The sequence below is a fragment of the Pagrus major genome, chromosome 13 (genome assembly GCF_040436345.1).
Source record: "Pagrus major chromosome 13, Pma_NU_1.0".
NCBI classification, from domain to species: Eukaryota; Metazoa; Chordata; class Actinopteri; order Spariformes; family Sparidae; genus Pagrus; species Pagrus major.
Window position 1 is genome coordinate 26,355,267 of NC_133227.1, and position 20,009 is coordinate 26,375,275.

Genomic DNA, 20,009 nt, shown 5'->3' on the forward strand with positions numbered 1-20,009 from the left:
CGTCATCAATTTGAGAAGACAGCCAAATATGCTGCACGTTGTTAGTGGCTGAAAACATTCGATGTGAGTGTAGAAGTGCAGATCTGCAGTTTTTATGGCCAGACACGGGTCAGCATTTATGTATTTGTGTAGGGACACGTATGGACTAGGTACCAGTAGAGTAGCTGATGAAGCCAAATCTAGTATTTCTAAATCCAACGGTGATCACTGATGCACCTTTAAGTGACGCTGAAGGTTTGTGCACTTTAAATTAAAATCCTCAACTTTGACCTCAACTCAAGCTCCAATGGAGAAATCGTGCAGAGAGATAATCACTGGAAAAAGAGCGGCGTGGACAATAATGAAGAAAACATTCAGCTGGATCATTTGGAGATAATCTGAGTTTTAAGTCAGTTGGCGACAAAAACAAACAAACAGATTCTGTGCAAACTTTGTGTTAAGGATTACAGCTGAGCTCCAAAATAACGACACTGACTATAATGTCAATACTGTAAATATGGAAAATTAAAAAAAAAAGATGCAGCTATTTCAAAATCAGCAGCGGGGGAAGTGTTCAGTTCCTGTTCACTTCCTTCTGAAGTAAACGTAGCGAATATAGTAGCAATAAGTCCTTCATTTGAGAAGTATAAGTACTGTGAACTGTGAATCAAAAGTAGTTTATATTATATAGTATATATTCTACTTCATACTACTTCTGATGTGTACGCAGCATTTCTGCTGTTGCAGTTTAGCAAGGAGGAGCTTTTATCAGTAGGTCTGCACTCTGAATGTTGAATTTACCCTACAAAACTACACAGTGCCCCTTTAAGTACAGTACTTGAGTAAATGTACTTAGTTACATTCATTTCATACTGTTTTACCTTACTTTCCTCTGAAAACTGCTTCTTTATTCAGTTATGGAAAAAAATAAATATTTCTGAGTTTGTATTATTACCTCATTAATATTGCAAGTATTCAAATTCTGAGTCTGTAAAACTACATATTGCCCCTTTAAGTACAGTACTTGAGTACATGTACTTAATTACATTCCATCAGTGCTTTTCTTACAACACTGCCTGAAACCAAATGAGTCTTAACATTGTTTCCTGTCGCCACTCTTCCCACACGTCTGCACTGAGTGTCAGTTTGAATTTACTCTACAAAACTACATACAGTACTCGAGTAAATGTACTTAGTTACATTCATTTCATACTGTTCTACTTTGTTTATATTCTCAGTGAACATTGTTTCCAGTCGCCACTCTTTTAAACGAGTCTGCACTCAGAGTGTTAGTTTTAATTTACTCTACAAAACTACGCCGCCCCTTTAAGTACAGTACTTGAGTAAATGTACTTAGTTACATTCCACCACTGCCTTAAACCAGAACACACATTTATAATGAGTCTTCCTGACTGCAATATTGAACACAACTATGAGGATTAACATTTTTTCCTCTCACCGCTCTTTAAACATGTCTGCACTGAGAGTGTTAGTCTGAATTTCCTCTATAAAACTACATAAAGTACTTGAGTAAATGTACTTAGTTACATTCCACCACTGCCTTAAACCAGAACACACAATTACAATGAATCCTGACCACAGTCTTGAACACAACTATGAGGATCAACATTGTTTTTCGTGCCGCCGCTCTTTAAAGAGAGTGTTAGTCTGAATTTCCGCTATAAAACTACATACAGTACTTGAGTAAATGTACTTAGTTACATTCCATCACCGCTGCCTTAAACCAAACGAGTCCTGACTACAATATTAAACACAACTATGAGGATTCACATTGTTTCCTGTCTTCACTCGTCACACACGTCTGCACTGCCAGTGTTTCCACGGGTCTGAACCGAGTCAAAAGTTCTGGTGGCACCCCTCCCTGAGCAGACCCAGTAGTCTGCAGACCGAGGAAAGGGGGGGGGGTGTCGGTGTTGGACCGCGGCTGTCGTGAACGCGCCCCTGGAGGTCATGAATAAGGCTGCTCGGGCTGAGCTCGGGGAGGCGCTGTCTCTTTAAGAGGCTCAGCCCTCTGCCGAAACAATCGTACAACCCCCCAACAAGTCATCGGACCTGTCAATCATCCGGTCGGCGCCCTTTGATGTCGGGACTCCTCGGCTCGTCTTGGCTCAGATGAGCTGTTCGCTGCTGTAGAGAGACATCAGTCCTCCACAGACCGACCAGCCAGCCGGACACCGCGCAACTTTTTTCCTCATTTTCCTGCATGCGGTGGGGGGTTTCTGCACTTTGGAGGCGCCCCACAGACTGAGGACATTTAACAGCAAACACTCCTTTTTTCTTTATTTATACTTTTTTTTTTTTTTTTAATTTATTCCTCTTCTTCTTCTTCTTCTTCTTTTTATTTTTATTTTTATTTTTTTAAAGTCTTATAATCCATCGCAGGGGTGAAGGGAGGGAGAAGACAGAAGAAAGTAGACATGCCTCAGCTCAGCAGCGGCGGCGGGGACGACCTGGGAGCGAATGATGAGATGATAGCGTTCAAAGACGAAGGAGAGCAGGAGGAGAAGATCCAGGAAAACGCGTTCACGGAGAGAGACCTGGCCGACCTCAAGTCCTCCCTGGTGAACGAGTCGGAAATAAATCAAAGTCCGAGCGCGGCGGTAGGTGCCAGAAGTGTGTGTGCGCGCGCGTGTGTGTCTCTCTCTCTGTGTATGTGTGTGTGTGTGTGTGTGGAGGCTTGTTTTATTTTACACGCTTGCTGACAAGCTTTGAATGAGAGCGGAGGGGGGAAAGAAAAAAAGGAAAAATGCCTTCAGGGTTACAGTGAGTGAGATTTCCCAGGCGAGGCTACTCTGGAGGGTGTTTACTTCAGGGACAGGGGATGCCGTATCAGCAAAAAGTTGCCATAATGTTGCTTTAACGCACGCGTGGTTGTGTTTCCTCCGAGCTTTGTAACTTTTTTGTGTTTTTTTCCGGGAGTGTCTGACCTCTCTGTCTCTCTCTCTCTCTCTCTCTCTCTCTCTGTTGTGTTGTGTTTTCGGTCCATTGCAGGCGGTCAGACGGGCGCAGCAGCAGCAGCAGCAGGGCGAGCACAGAGGCTTCGCGGAGAAACACCGGGAGCATCTCGACGGCGGTAAGAAGGAGAAGAAGAAGAAGGAAGGAAGGAAGGAGGAGAAACACACACACTGTCTTCTGCTACTATCTCTAAAAAGAAAGAAAAAAAAAAACAGCTGAGAAGCGATAAAGCAGCCTCCCACCCTCCCTCCTCCACCCCCCTGCTGTGTGAGCAGTGTTTTGGTCACGGGGACACGTGTTGCAGCCTCAAAAACTTCAGAGAGTTGCGTTCAGGTGTACACTGCAAAAAAAAAAAAAGAAAGATGTCCGTCATGTCTGCAGCTCTGCAGCTTTTATCTCTCTCTCACATCTCTGAAACGTGGTGAGGAGATTTCCTCTGCTTCTGCTTCTCATTAGCACCCCTTCAACAGAGGTTCAAGCAGAAATAAACAGCTATGGATGTCTATTTTTAGCGCAACGTGGACCCCTGGATGTTTTTAATACGTTCATAAAAAACAAAGTGAGAGAATCAGCTGATGTGTGAAGCAGTTTTCATCATGACGTCTTGACAGGCTTGTTTCCAGAGTCCTTCAGATGTTTATTTTAACTTGTCTTTAGGGTTGCCACCCAAAAAAACAGACTGTACCACCCCAGAAGAGGACACATTTACGCTCTGTATACACGGCGTGTTAATTACAGGCGTCTCTGTAGGTCTCGTGTCTCATTTTCAAAAAGGACATTTTCTCCATTTGTAAGAAAATCCCTACCTGCTGATCGTATTGTCTTTTATAAAAAAGTTTCCAACAAGGGTGTAACAGTTTAAAAAAAGAAAAGGTAAAGTTCAGTGTGCATCTCAGTGTTGCATTCAGGTGTAACCTGGTTATAGCTGACCCACACTGAGAGGCCCTCTGATGCTCAGTATGGGTGTTTTGGTGGGAGATAAATTAGCACATAGGCTCCAGGAGTTCACGCCTCTCAGGCTAGGTGACGGTTGTAACGCTTTTGTCTCAAGTATTGTAGTCTGCCCCTCATACAAGGATATAACATGTAGTAACGAGGACACTTGTAAAATAGCTGACCTACTTCGTATGCATGCTTTTATTTTTGGAGGCTTTTTTTTTTACTTTTAAATCTTACAGCAGCTTTGTGGGAGTAAGTGAGGAGCGTTATTTTTAATCCTTATGTCTAGTTTATGGTGATGCTCTGTCCTCGAGACCAACACACTCACAAAAAAAAGGTTAGTTAGAAAGTTTTTTTTTTATATTTATTGAGTTTCTCTCTTGTTTCTCAGTGTCGAAGCACCAAGATGGAGGCATGTACAAGACGCCAACGTATCCGGGGTATCCGTTCCTGATGCTGCCCGACCCCTACCTCCCCAACAGCTCCGTCTCTCCATCTGTAAGTGCACCTCTGTTTTCCACTCTCCTGCTGGCTAAAGCGCCTCTGATGATGGTTTTGTCTTGTGTGAGCTGCTGGGGGTGGGTGGGCAGCTCGAGGTCCTTATTCTGCCCCCCCTGTGTTTAACGTCCTGCTTTTGGACTCCAGTGCGAGTTTGTGCACTTTCAAGCTACTATTTGGTATCAGGTCCAAACGCAGAACACATGTTTCTTGTCTTCGGGAGGAGTTTTATATGATGAGCTTTTCGAATAATGGTAGTCGCTGTTGGTGCTGAAAGACACGCAGGGATGGAAACGTTTCGAGCTTGGCGAGCGTTTTGTATTTGTGGCGGAAGAAATCAGATCTTCAGTAGCCGGAGATTAATTAAAAACAAAAAGGAAAACGGAGATGGAAAGTGGTGGCGACTTTTCTGACCTTTTTTGGATAAAGGCATAAACATTTTCTTTTGGGTTTTTCTTCTTTTTCCTCATAATTTGCATTTAATTTTGTTGTTGTGCATCTGGTCTTCCACTTTCATCAGCCTAAAAAGTCTGTGGTGTGTTTACTAGTTGGATGGGATCAATTTCAAAGGCCTGATCTATAATATTCAAAACATATTTCTTTCTTTTATCTCTGTATACAGATGTGGATAGACCCAGTCTTTTTGCAGTCTTTTAAAATACAAACTTTGAATTTATTTCAGTGTATGACTGTAGTTTAATGCAGCGAAGGCGAAGATTCATGTTCAGAGGAGACAGCGTCAGAGTGAGATCATAGTGACAAACTCAACCCCAGTTGTGATTTGGCTTTGAACTGTGCCGTTTCCCACCCTAACTGCCTTTATGAAATGAAGCTGTATTTAAAAAACACGCTCAGCGCCGCAGCCTCGTGAGAGGAAACCAGAGAAAGAGCTTGTTTTTGTTTACGCCTTTTCTTTTTTTTCTTGCCGAAGTTGGAATATGATTGATGTCATCATCATCATCAGGAACCGTTTTCGCGTGACGCTTTCCATCTTCATCCGCGCCTGAATGACAAGAGGTTTTGTCGCTGCCTTAATAGCTGTTCCGAGCGTTAAAAAACCGCCAAAACAAACACCAGAAAGACTCGTGGAAGGATGTCAAGACGAGCGAGTATCACTCATGTGGAGCCAGACAGCCCTGAGAAATAAATCAAGAAAAATCCCTTCAAGTCACACCATAAGAAACCAATATCCATGGATAGGCTGACTAATTGCACCAAACATGAGCGGTTGTGCCTAATTTCATTTTTCACGTGCTGTGTAATCCTGTCGCCTGAATTAACCCCCTCCTGCTCGCGTGTCACGGATGTACACGCACAGTGAATTAGCAATCTGCATCACAAAATCTAATTTATGGCAAGTTGATTTCTTGCTAATGACGACCTGAAGTCTCAGTGAGTGTTTACAAGAGCGGGTCAAGAAGCAGCAGTTGGTCATGGGAGATTTTAAATTAAGTTGTTAAAGTTGAGTGTTTCTTGTAAAAACAGTACATTTTTAAAATACATTTTTCAGGCTCCAGTCTACAGGAACATACTTTCATTTCAGAGTGATGGCATCTGTGGGTCACGTCTTTGCTCATACAGTTAAAGGGGCACTATGTAGTTTCATTAAGTTTTGTCAGGCATAAAAAAATCAGTCAAAGATTTCTGATTTCCTCTCCAAAACTACGTAGTGCACCTTTTTTAAGATAAACTGTCATATGTAGCTTCAGGCTGAACGACGGGAACCTTTCTCGAAGGCATCAAAAACCAGGAAATCACCGTCTTCTTCTTCTTCGCCTGTCGTTCATAATCGCACAACTGTGATTGACTTTAAGTGAATGAACTACAAGTACAAGAAAGCGTATTTCCTTAAACAATCTTTCTACACATCGTTGCATAACGCGACACATCCGGCATCGTGTTAGACAAACACGGGTGATGGCATGTGTAGCTCACCAACGCGTCTCCACTCCTTTCACCTTCGTTTTCACAATCTCTTCTCTCTCTCCGGCCCTGGAGCGCCGACCGCAGAGCCTCTCAGATTGTTTTTGTTGAGGGTGGGATGGTTGGTAGGGGTGGGGTGGGGTGGGGAAGGGTGGATTGGTGGTGGTGGTGGTGGTGGTGGCGAGATAAAGAGCACTTTCTTCCCCCCCCCCCCCCTCCCGTGTGTCTTCGAGACTCCACACAATGCTCACTTGTTGCTGCTTCCCTTGTAATTAGCCCGCCGGTTGTGAGGCGGTAGCGGCGTATCAGGCCCCCGTCTACCTGGCACTTGAAAGGGTTGAGAGGAGCAGGGGCTGATGATTACGGATGGGAGAGATGGATCGGAAACTATAGGTCTGGGAGACTTGACAGAAAAGAGGGGTTGTGTTTGGTGTTTTCCCAGTGTTAGGGTGTTAATATGGGACAAGGTGACGCGTGTTGCGTCTCCGTCTGCGTGTGTGTGTGTGTGTGTCTGCCGTCCGTCTGTCTTCTTGGCATCACGACTTTGAGAGATTCTCTCCTCACTGCTAGTTTCTTACTGGTTTGGCACAAATAAAGTAGCAGTCGATCATTTAGATTATAAAGTGTTGGACAGAAGTGATGACGTCAAGGCGAACAAGTTGACGCCTGCAGATTTGTTTCTTTTTAACTGACGGGCAGCACGAAACTCGACTAAAATCTCTAACAATGATGTAAAAAGCAGCAAATACTCAGATTCAGAGAGACAGAAGCAGATTTATCAGAATTGTTGAGAATTTTTGCTGTCAGTCAAATAATCGACACATTGTTTGAGCTCTAGTAGTTAGTTTTATGGGGTACTGAGTTTATTTATTAGTGCTGAAAGTTGATATATTAAAAAAAATAAATATAGATTCGGTTTTAGCTACTGACGCTGAGCATTCATGTGTTCATCCACTGCAGACCCTCTGGTTCTTGCTGTTTTTCTCGTCCTGCGCTGTTGCTAGGACGAAACAGGATGCTTGAAGACATGTGAGGAATAGTTGTAATAAAATAATCCATAGATGAATCGATAATAATCTCTATTTTCTAATTCTGCTCCTGTAAAACAAAGAAAAATCCTGTCACAAAAGTCCAGAACTGTGATTATTTGTGCGACCAGTTTGTCGAGGAGGCAGCGACGGTGAATCTTCCATGAGTCCTCGAGAGACTGAATGTTTTTTCTTAAAAACAAAAAGGGCAGCTTCTCAAAAAAGCTCTGTGTGTTCCTGTAAACTGCTGAACTCATTGTGATAGCATCAGCTGAATGACTGTAAGTCAGATATTAATTGTAATATCTGTCTGTCTGTCTGCGTCCCCCCCTGGGTTAGGCTGCGTGGGCTGTACGAGACTAATCTAATAATTCCATGTTTCTGTTCGACTTTGTTTTATATATTTGTTTATTCTCTGCTTTGTGCATATTTGTACACTCAGACTGAATCAGAATCCGTCCAAGGATGAACATTTGTCTTCAGTTTGATCTCGACCGTCGGTGGGGGGGGGGGGGGGGTCATGATGTATTTCCCAGAGCTGCTGCTGTTGTTGTTCTGAAAAGATTAACATTTTTATTCTCCGTGTTCAACAAGATTGTTTGACAAAAAACAGACGGATATTACAAACCCCTTATTATTCTAGTATTAATGTTAAAAAGCTTCTAATCTCTGTTGAGAAATGAAGTGGCTGCTTTTCTTTCCCATTCATCGATAATGCTCCTTATTACAGCGTTTCATGGGACGCTTCTACTGTTGTTATATTAATGTAGATATCAGCTGTCCCCCACAGAGGAAGTGGCCAAAGAGGGAGATTTGTGGGATTCAGCGATATGACTAAACTCTCTTGTTGTCTTTGGATAAAGCTTTATCCGGAGTGTGTAAGACAGTGCACATTGTGTGTTTGTGTGTGTGTGTGTGCTGTAAGTGGTTTGTATGTATCTGCAGTTTTGGCTTGTTTCTGTGCATGTGTGTGTTTGTGTGTGTGTGTGTCTTCATCTTCATGTTTTTCCTCCTCGAGTTTGTTGCCGTAGGCTCGTGTTTGTATCCAGGGTTCATGGTGTGTTTTGTGCGCTAATGTTTGCTGTATGATGTGTGTTTGTGGATGCAGCAGTGTGTGTGTGTGTGTGTCTGTGTGTGTGTGTTAGACCTTCTGCTGGCTGTGTGGATTACCAGCAGAAGGGATCATGAGTCTTTGTCGTCTCGAGGAGTCAAACCCCAGCTGAGGGAGGATTGTCAATAAAAAACTGAGCGTCTTCCTCTCTCCAGCATCCGACCATCTTTCCTCCAAACTCCCTTTTTTGCTATTTGCCTTTTTCCAACCTATCAATCTTCTCTCTCGTCAGCTGGTTCTGTTTGATCCGATTCAGCTTTACTTCATCATTTTTTCTTCCCGTGCGAGATCACGTCACGACAACCGTAGAAAGGCAGAAAGACGTAGACGGGAGTCCCCATTCATTTCTTGAGTTGCAGGGTGGCATTTTGAGCAACTTGCTGGGATTGCTGCTGTGTGGCTGAGCAAATATATATTTTGCTGTGTTGATCCACAGTTGAGCTTTCTCAGTGTTTATAGCTGCTGTTGTTAAATGCTTGATTATGGTTTGGGAAGGCGTTTTCGTAGAAAGTGGACAGAGAAAGGAGTAAGTAGAAGAAGAAGGAGTAGAGACGAGCGGAGGGCAGCTGGGAAAAGAGAGATGAAGTCTATCAGCTCTGCTTTGCATCAATATCAGTTTACCATAATCTTACGACCATGACTTTAAATAAAGATCCCTGCTCTTACACAGATGACTAAGTCGTGCTTCCCCTAACATTTCTGATATTAGTTGAAGGTATTGGTTATTAACAGAATTTGTATCAGACCAAACTTCATTAAACGATACCTTATTTGTGGGCTCGTGTCTTCTTCACTTCTTTATATAATCTAGACTTCCTCCCTGTCAGTAATTCAAACCTATTGGTTTACAGAAGAGTGCAGAAAAATGACGTATCTTGGCGAAGACTCCCCCAATCCTTAAATAAGTGAGGGAGCGAGGCTGTTTAACTGACTCTTTAGCCGTCATCTTGATGGCCGTTGTTTCCTCTGCTCATCGATCATCAAACTTCTCGTGACAAGTGAAGCCATTGATTGTTGATCTGTGGACGGCGCCACACTTTCTGCAGGGTGCTTCGCTCTCAGATGACTGTGCATAGCTGCTGATTTGTGTTGAAAATATATTTTTTCAGACAAAACCACACGAGCTATTTGAATTTTTCTAATCCAACGACATTTACATGCCCCGAAGTGGTTTGGCCGGCTTTAATCTGCCGGACACGCGATGGGGAATTGTTTTGGGCGCGGAGTTTATTGAAAAAGCAACAAAATCTTTTGAGATAAATTTCAACTTTTGGTGGTTTACCAGATAAAGAGCCTCTGACAGAGGAACATCTGTTATGGGTTGTGGCTACAACAGACAAACCTGTTATTAAAGTTGATATTTGTGATGTGTGACTCAGGTGACTCGTTACTTTCACGTAATGTTACCCTCATGTGGGGCGAACATGCGCTGAAAGAATAAGTTTCATCCAACCAGAGAAACATAACCAAATGAAACTTTTTACGGGATTATTAGGCGTGAATATTCTTCTTATTGAACAGATTATCAAAGGTTTACACTACCCCTCTCCATCTTCTGATTGAGGTGGTTACATGAGGCATTTCTCTGCCGATTGTGCTATATTTCAGATTATTATTGGATTATTTGGGCAGAAATTAAGTAGCAGAAGAAGAAGAAGTCAGATTTCCTGACAGTTGAGATGGGTGGGTAGCCCGTCCTCTAAAACCAAAACAACTTCTATACATTTTTCTGAGGTGGCGCTGACTCACAAGGATTGATGCGTGGTTAGTGGTTATATTTTAACGTAGGAAGTATTTAGACTAGATTTGAATCAATAACCTTTTGACCGCTTTTGTGATTTTAGTTTGATCCTTGTAGATTCAATCAAAAACAGATCTTTGCCTCTGAAACAGACAATCAGATTGTGATGAAGCAGCAGCTGATTGTTCAGACACTCCTGCTGGCTGGACTGAGACAACGGTCAGCCCCGTCCTGTTTGCGGGTCATTGTCTGAAAAAAAAAAAATTGAGAAGCAATTAAAGCGAGCGTCTGATATTTGGCGGTGAGCAGTTTTTATTCACTGTCAGAGAGGCTGTGAAACTCCCTCTGATGTGGAAGCTGTGGTCACACGAAGACGTCAACAAGCTGCGAAGACAACACGCCGCTCTGAAAAACACTTTCCCGCTCGCTGTACCTGGACACGCACTGTACAAGGGATTACGGTTTCTAACCGTTTAATTTGGGAAAGCGGTGAAATGTTTGTTTTTTTAAAAACGCTGTTTGGCAGTATGTAAACTTAGTCACTGGAATTTACAAGCTGGTGTTTAACGGCTCTGTCATTGTCATGTTTGGGGGAATTTCCTGTTCATTTGACATTTCGTTTGACTAAAATTGAAAATTGACAGGAAGACTTGCTGAGAGACAGTGTACATGTTTGGGAAGGGTAGGGGTAAAACCTTCGTCATCTCTCGGCTTCTGAAGGCTCAGCTGCACTGTGTTTTGAAGATTTTTTTTTTCCTCTCAGCTTTTTAAAAAAACGCCCCTTCGCGGCTTTTTCTCTGAGCCTAACGGGAACTTCAAAATCATGCAATGATAGAGCAGTTTAATTATATTTACCCACGTCAACTGACATCTTGTTTTTGCTTTTGCTTTTAGTTTCACGCCTTTTTCAGCCCATAAACCTTTCATGCGTCTCCTCCTTTTCCTCGTATCCATTCAGAAATCAGCTGCTGTCTCTAACAAGCTCCCCCTCCCTGTCCCCCCCTCTTTCCTCCTCCGTATCTCCCAAATAAGTCGATCCTTTCCAAGATCAAGGGAATGGCATGTGTGTGTGCGAGTCTCTAGGATCTTGCCACTTCCTTGTTTCCCATTGTATTGCGGTGTTGACAGGGGGGTTGTTCAGCCAGCCCCTAGTCCCCTTGTAAACAATGGCAGCAACACAGGCTGAGGCCTCCCTAATCCCCCCCCCCCTTCACACAGACCCAGGGGCTGGGATGAGCGGCGCTGGGGCCTCCCTGCCTCTGACTGGCTACGATAAGGACCCGGCCACTCAGATTTAAGAGGCCTAGAAGAAAAGCAGCTTTCACTAGAAGGCTGTAAAAAGCCGGGGTCGGATGGAAATCTTGCATCTACACATTTCTTTTTAGGGACTTTTTGTTTTAAATTTATAGTACGTCGAGACTTCATAAGTTTTTTAAGCAGCATTCATGTTTCTGTTCATCCTGTTGAAACAGTTTACGACTGATGTCGGAGTTTCCTCTGGCTAGAGGAGCTGGCAGAGTCTTAACCTCGCTATTGTTGCGACGTATGTAAGTGCAAGATTATGGTTGTATATGTCTGAGATTATAGAGTGAAATGCGGTTGATGATAGGGCAGAAAATCCTCCAGCATTGCTCTCAGCCAAACATGCAAAAAAAATCCCTTTTCCTTTTGTGTTGAGATCATGAGAGCGAAGGAGAAGATTACTCGTACACATCACATGTAATGGTTTATTATATTAATAACAAAAGTGTTGGACTCCAGCCTTGAAAGTGCCCTTCAGAAGTGTGAAAAACACAATTGTGCACAAGTTTGATGTTTCGATATCATGCAGGGTTGCCATTATCCTTCACAACGCTAGTTAATTTGAAATAAAATTCATTTATCTTGTAAAGGATCGGAGGTTCGGTGGTTTCCTGACCTGACGAGAAGTCGAGCTGCAGCTGAGGATATTTCCATCATTAATCAGTCAATTATTGTCTTCATTTAAAGCTCTCTGTGTAACAGTTTGCAGGAATATACGTGAATTAATCACTTTTTATTGCCCATATATGAGCGGTGACGTGAAAAATGAGATCCTTACGCAGCTCCTCTCTCCCGTCCGCTAACAGAGAGCGACAGTAGCTAACATAAGTTTAGAAATGACAGGCTTCAAGTTCCCCTTTAATCGCAAACTTTTTCGGTCTATAAGATATCAGAAAATGAGGGTAAATGTCCATTACAATCTCCCAAATATTGACATTTGAGAAGCTCTTAGCAGTGTTTTAACCAGCCCCCTTTTCTTAAGTTGATTTCCAAATCAATTAATGGACAATTTACTTTAAAAAACCTAATGAGACCTCTAGTGTCTACATTTAAACCACATCCCGTGTCAATTAAGTCATCAAAATATATGTCTTTGGTGAGGAGCATCACAGAAATGTGCTAATAGATCCCCGAATCACTAAATAATAAGTGTTTGTGTGTTTGTGTGTGTGTCACGTTCAGTCAGTCTCAGGTAGACTGAAGCACCCGCCGCTTTGAAGACGGACAGGAAATATGAGCACGAGATCAAAATAGATGCGGCTGAAGACAGATAAACAGACGGTACAGAGAGAGTTTGAAGAAGGAGGGCTAGAGAGGTAAAGAGAGCATTATGGAGGGGAGGGGGAAAGAGGAGGGGGGGAAGATTAAAATACAAATGACCATAAGAGCGTCCTCATCGCGCCCCTCGGCTTTGAAGTAGCGCGGCTGTGAAGGCACCTGAAGAGAAACTGTTCAGAAGACTATTTCAAGAGGCGGAAATGTTTAAAAGAGTATCAGAAGAAGAAGAAAAAACCCCTTCAGATGGCCCCGAGGTGTTTATACCTGTAATTATTCATCCACTTATTTCTTTTCCGGCGCCGAGGGAAGGTGGGACCAGGGGGGTGGGGGGGGGTGGGGAGGGGAAAACTGGAGAAGCAGTAAAAGACAGGTGTTTGTGAAGAAAGTGTGTGTTTGTTAAGTCTGTTTACATTCAGACATGTTTATCCAGATAAAATCTTCATCAGATTAATTGTGATTCTGAGCTGTGGAAAAAAAAAAAAGAGCAGAGACGGTTGGTAACCCCGTGCGGTGTTGTAAGTGCTAGTGTTTCTCTAGATTAAGACCACATTTCCCATAATTCCTCCCACGCTTCCTGTCACCAAGAGGATGCTAGAGGTCAAACATGTCGCAGGATGTTTTCTTTTTTCCATCTGCCTTTCACTTTTCATCAGACGGTGAGATGAAGTCTGAGAGCTTGAGCTCCATTTTCTGCTGTAAAGTAATCTCCCGATTGTGCCGGAAAGCAGCACGCTGGATTAACTCCAACCTGTTGTCATGGAGCCGCAGCTCAGACGACATTCCTGTAATGATTTTATATAATCGTTGAGTCATTAGTAAAGTAAAAAATGTCCACACATTTCTTGGTTCCAGTTTCTCAAAAGTGGGAATTTGCTGCTTTTACAGCACAAAGCGAGATAACTGGAAAAGAAACAACCTCCGCTGGCTCATTTGAATAAAAGAGGCTGCGGTTTATTAAAACTCTCATAAGAGTAGAGACAGAAACACAGGCGAGAGGATGACGGAGGGCAAGTTTCGAGAAGCAACTCTTATTTAGGCTCCAGTGTTTGTCTATGAGGTCTCCATGAGAAGTGAGTTTGTGTGTGTGTGTGTGTGTGTGTTGCGGGATGATGCACTCAGGTGAGTCATTGGCCTGTAGAGTGAAACCATGCAGTTTCCCCTGTGTCGTTGTTTACAGAGAGGGCTGTCCAGGCCTCCCAGATGGGTGTTCTCAGCTTGTTAGTTAATCAATAACAGCACTGGCTTCCTCTGACACACCAGTAGATATGAAAATACTCTACGCAAATCTACTCATTCATCCTGCAAACACACAGTTTGTTGATGTGAAAAATATGAAACTTGTTTGCAAAATGTTTGTGTCTCGATTCCGGATGTCAAAGTGGAGACTGAAAAAAACTTTCTTTGTGTACAATTTTGTGTTTACAGTTGGAGCTAGCTTAGAAGTTTAGTTCAAAACATGAAGATATGTAACTAAAATGTTCAACAGGCTGTTAAGAAGTATCAGTTTTGACGTTGGGCTGCTGAGCCTGGTTACATTGCCAGCAGTGTGACAATGCTCCAAGCTCCCAGGGTCACTAGCTGCACTGCTAACTGAGCTAACTAGCTGAGATCATAGGGAGTGACAAAAAAAAGTCATGTCTTAAGTAAATAAAACAATATTCTCTGATTCCAGCTCCTTAAATGTGAATATTTTCTGGTTTCTTTACTCCTCCGTGTCAGTAAATTGAATATCTTTGGGTTGTGGACCAAACAAGAGATTTGAGGATGTCATCAGAAACACTGATGGACATTTTTCACCATTTATTTTAGATTTTATAGACCAATCAACAGATTATTTGACAATAAAGTAATCACTAGTCGCAGCCCTACACAACAGACGGTCGGGATACAGCAATATATATACTCACTGCATCAAAATTAATTCATGCAGACAAGTTTGTCCAAAGCATTTCCTGCAGCATGCGTTTGAAAGTCAACATTTTTGGTGTCTTCAGTCATTGTTATAATACCCCGTAATCAACATGTCCAGCTTAAGTCAAAAAAGACGCACCCAAATGGCCCACATATGTCTCGCAGCCGCCGCCACGAGAGCCAAAACGCCGACCAATATGCCGAAAGTCTTGGCAACGTCTTTCCCAATTGGCAAATGCGCCCCCCCTTACTGCATCTTTCTGACGTATCTTCTATTAGTCGAGCCGACATCTGCGAGACATATGTGTGTGCTATCTGGACAGTTATCGTTTAACTTGGTCCTGGCAAGATACAAAATTAAACTAACTGACCAACTTTTTGATTTAACACAGGTATTACCAAGTTAAATTAAATTTATCGGGAGCTGTCTACAGTACTAACGATAAACATTTGGCTTTTTGATAATATCTAAAGAAAGTCAGCAGTAGAAGGTAACTAACAGGAGCCACCTGGTGTGTACTCGGTCATTATTTTCACGTTTGGATGTTCAGCAGCTCTCCTGAACGAACATGTGGCTACTTTTTTGTTTAGCCGTTCACCCAAAACTGCTCATAAACACACCGACCCCACATGACAGAGTTTGTAGGTCAGTGGGCCAAACTCTCAACCTGCAAACACGCTGAGTCCCTCCTCCCTCCGCTGCTCTTGGTCAGTGTTGAGTTTAAAGTTCACTGTGGAGGTAACAGCTGCTGCTCTCCACATGTATACCCATACAGAGCAGGTTAAATGGCACCTGAGGTTTGGGATGCAGCAAGTGAAACAGAAAGTTTATTTATACTTAATCCAGTTGTGAAGCTGTAGTTTTGTCTTTAGAAACCTGCAGCATCTTCTCTGAAAACACTGATGTCGGAGGGAAATCCACTTCCTGACCGGTGTGCAGTTGTTTTTGTGGGAAACTGAGTAATATCGAGGTCATTATTCTCTGTGGGTTTCTGCTAAAGTGAGAGTGTGTTGGTTTTTTTTTTAGAAATCATGTGACCTATGGGAATTAAAGTCTTGTTTCATTTCCTCTTCATTACTGTCAATAATCGGCCCGTCAAACAGTTTCATAAAGCAGCCGGTGCCTTCTAGACTAGTAGAGGTTCACACTACATATAGAAACACACACACACACACGCACAATCTTAGTCTCTGTACTTTCCATAAAAAGGAAACCAAATCATGCGTGACACCTTTTTTTTTTTTCTTTTTATTTTCAAAGACGGTTACAAGAATAAATCTCAGGTATTTAAACGCAGCCAGGAATTCACCTTGAGCTTTTTGTCCCATCATTTAAAATAATTTGGTGAAATGAAGTTTAAATATGGACTGTATTTAATTCATGTTATTATAATAGATGTCCTGGATAAGCAGTCAACTCTATACAATGACCCTGGTCAAGATCAGCAAGGAGATAAAGGTCTTATTTAGCTTTATTTTTATTTTATGAGGGTTTAACTTCAGGAACATGTTTGACTTTCATTAATCAAAGCTGCACAGGAGAAAGTCAAGACAGTTAAAACATTGAGACGGCAGAGAAACCACTAATATTGAACACAAATGTCAAACATTTCTAATTACAGAACCTGCAATTTAGTTTGTACTGGACATTTTAATTTACTAAAACCAAAGCAGCGCGTGTGAAATGTCGGCATTAGCTACGCATGTGTGCTAGCGCCTCTATTGTTTGCAAACACAGCGAGCGTGACGACCATATGGGATCGTACATGACAATTTACCACGTGCACTGCCTCTTTCATCTGTCCCTGTGAGGAAATTTACAACCTGTTTACACTCTCCTACTGAGAGATGTGTGTGTGTTCCTAACAAACTTCACATCTGGTTACGTGTTTGTGCGTCTTTGTAGTGTGGATCTGATACTGTGCTTTGATTATTGTCACATCTACTGACTTCATTCTTATCTCCTCATACCTCCTGACTTTTCTAACCTGCTGCTTTTAATATCTGGGGAATTAAAATATATTCTACTGATGCAAGTACAAATATGGAACAAACAACAGCCTGTGATCTCTACAAGTGGATCTGTCTTCATGAAGCAGCCATGAATGCTGTGATTACCAGGAAAATATGAATTGTTTGGTCTCTAAAATAGTTTTTCTTTTAAAAAAAGGTCTTCATAGTTTCGCAAAGCACACGTTGATATATTCAGTAATTATTTAATATGTCATCATTGATATTTCTTTTGTCTGAACATCATTACAAAACCCAAATATGTACATTTTAAAGTCAAAGAAGACAAAGAAAACTAAACCTCAGACATGAGAAGCTCTAACCACTGAAGTTTTGGCATTTCTGCTTAGATAATGAAAGGCCAATTAATTTTTCATCGGCTTAGTAATTGCAGTTGTATAAATATTAAAAAGTTGCTTCTATTGCTAGATTCAGTTGTTGTAGAGAAGGTAAAGGGTGCTGTGGTGCAGAGTTTCTCATCCCTTGACTTGACTTTTCTTTTTTTTTTATTTACTGAGAACAAACCTAAGTTTAGTTGCATAAAGCGCTGCGATGATTAATCTATTAGTTGTCATTTATTACATTAATCGGCAACTTTTCTGAGAATAATTGGTTTGAGCAAAGAAAAAAATGCGATTCCATCTTTTTAAATATTAATATTTTGCTGTTTCTTTACTCCTCTATGACAGTAAACCGAATATCTTTGGATAAAACAAGACATGTGGCAGTTTTCAATATTTTCTTATTTTATAGACCAAACAACAACAAAGCAATGAATCAAGAAAATTATCAAGAGATTCACCGACAATGACAATAATAAGAGTTAGTTGTAGCCGTAATACCATATCATTCAGCTGAGAGTAGTCCCAAGAACCAGTGACCTGAAGTTCAGCCAGCTCAACCCGAAGTCCATGACAAACTTACAGCAGTTAAAGGAATAGTTAGACATTTTTTTGGGAGAACACACTTATTCGCTTTCTGGCAGATTCAGGTTCAACGAGAAGATCGATGTCACGCTCAAGCCCATCCATTAAATATAAGACCACAGCGAGCAGCCGAGTCCAAAGGGAACAGAATCCACCTTTCAGCACCACTAAAGCTCGTAAATCAAAAAGAAGATAATTTACCATATGTTGTGGAGTGTCGTCAAACTTCTCATCTGACTCATCACCAGAAAGAGGATACGCACATTTCCACACAGACAATTTAATACACTGACGTTTGAAACGTTGCACTTTTCATATGGATCTTGTCGATTGACTCTTCACCTGTCTCACCTGACGGGCTCCTTATTTAATAATCCGGGTAAACAACTCACTCCAACAACAGACAAGATAATTATTTATCATCCTGATGCTTTTTTAGTGTGAGTAAACATCCGCATTTGGTGTGTTGATGTTAGTAATTGATAATGTTCTGCGGTGACCACCGCTCCTCTCACCCACCAAACCTCAGCCGACCTTCATCATCATTTTAATGTGCACTTTATTAAAATAGTCTTCATAAAAATAGTCGACTGAACGAAAGTCAAACCCCATACTCCTCCCCCTCCGCCCCTCTCCACCCCGTGCCCGTGGCTCTGCCCAGACCAGCTGGAGCCTCCACAGCCGCATGAAGCAGCCCAGCACACATGGCTGTGATCACCACACACACACACACACACACACACACACACACACACACACACACACACACACACACACACACAGAGAGAGGCAGAAGTCTAATCCTGCCTCGTATGATACTCATCTGCAGAGGGAAGGAAGCAGCCATATATATATATATACACACACATGACTCATAAACATACATGCAAAAGTCCCACACACCACCTATACTGTGCTTACATACAGTATGAAAACACACACTCATTTACGACAAAGAGACGCACGCTAACGTACAGTACACACACTCATCCTCACATACACTCATAGTAAATAAGCTGTTCGTCTTCACTTCCTTCTTCTTCCTCATGCACACTGACATACTAACATACATCATGCACGCACACAACCGTTCAACACTGCGCATAGCTCAAAAACAAGACCCCACCCGGCGGGGACAAGGAATTGTTTATGTTCTTGTTTAATTATTCAAGTTATCAGCATATTTTATGTTGCTAAATGCAACTGTTTACAACATCCTACATGTACAATTTAGCCATCAACGTACTTATGATGTTTTCTTTTAAGAGCTGTAGAGATTGAGACATTCAGGAGGCTAGTATGTGCAGACAGGTGACAGATTCAAGGATAAACCTGAAGAAATTAGTCGAGGAACTACAAATACAGATGTTTCCATGGCTCGCTGAATGGTTTAGGTTTAAAAAAAATGTATATGTGAACCATATGTTGTGGCCTTAACAATCTCCAGATCTCAACTGAAAGTCTAGGGGATATTTTGAAGCGACAAAGACAACAATATCTTTTGTAAGAACGCTGTACAACAACAACCAGCCAACTGATACATAGCTGCTGTGCACATCCCAAAAAACGTTTAAGGCAGTTGCTGGACCAATAGATGATTAAAATATATTCAACCAGTCATACTACGACAGCCAGCCTACAGTTTGTAGGCATTGGCTGACCATCAACAGCTAGCTTAGCTCTGTGGTAACTGTACGGCTCTCAAGGAGTCGGTTCTTCACAGCAGCTTCGTCTGTAGCTAGCTGTAGGCTACTTTCCCCGGTAAACACAGCAACCTCTTCGGCTTGCAGCTGTCTCTCTGGGCTTGGCAGGGCTGTTTTATGTGCTATTTATTTACATTTTTTTCGTTTACATTTTTAATTGAGAACTATTTACTCCTTTTGAGTATGTTTTCTTTCAGTTTGTTTTATGGAGGGGACAGGGAGGGATTTAGAGCCATGTCTGGACAGATTATGTGTGTACATCAACAAAATTTGAATCTAAGAACAAAAAAATACATTAAAAATTAAACAGCAAACCAGGCCGATATAAGAATCCTGTGAATCAAATCCGGAAATGATGGCTGCACCTGACCACATACAACTGGACATATGAAACGTTATAAAATTCTGCTGTCTCGATGTATTTATTGCATATTTTTTCTCTTGATACTGAATAAAAAGACAAAATTCCCTTTAAACCCCCCCAGATTTCATCATAAATATCACAACTCGTGAAATGTTTTTCTCTGAAAGCTTTAGACCAGCGCCCTCTTCCTGCTTTGTGCTGTAAACCAGATTTCCCACAAGGCCTGTTGTTACCAAGCATGTCAACGACTGTATTATTGGTTTAAAGTTACTGATGTAAAAAATGACCACATGGTGCCATCAAAGGACGGCACAGACGGA

The 20,009-nt window shown here is 42.0% G+C and overlaps 1 protein-coding gene across 1 annotated transcript in view; it reads left to right on the plus strand.

Moving 5' to 3' along the window:
* Nucleotides 1–2,100: 2,100 nt before the first annotated feature.
* tcf7 (transcription factor 7) overlaps nucleotides 2,101–20,009 on the plus strand; it is an 80,336-nt gene continuing 62,427 nt past the window's right edge. The window contains 3 exon segments of the mRNA XM_073480061.1: nucleotides 2,101–2,600; nucleotides 2,992–3,073; nucleotides 4,286–4,392. Of these exon segments, the coding sequence (XP_073336162.1) occupies nucleotides 2,418–2,600; nucleotides 2,992–3,073; nucleotides 4,286–4,392 (372 nt within the window). The 5' untranslated portion in view covers nucleotides 2,101–2,417.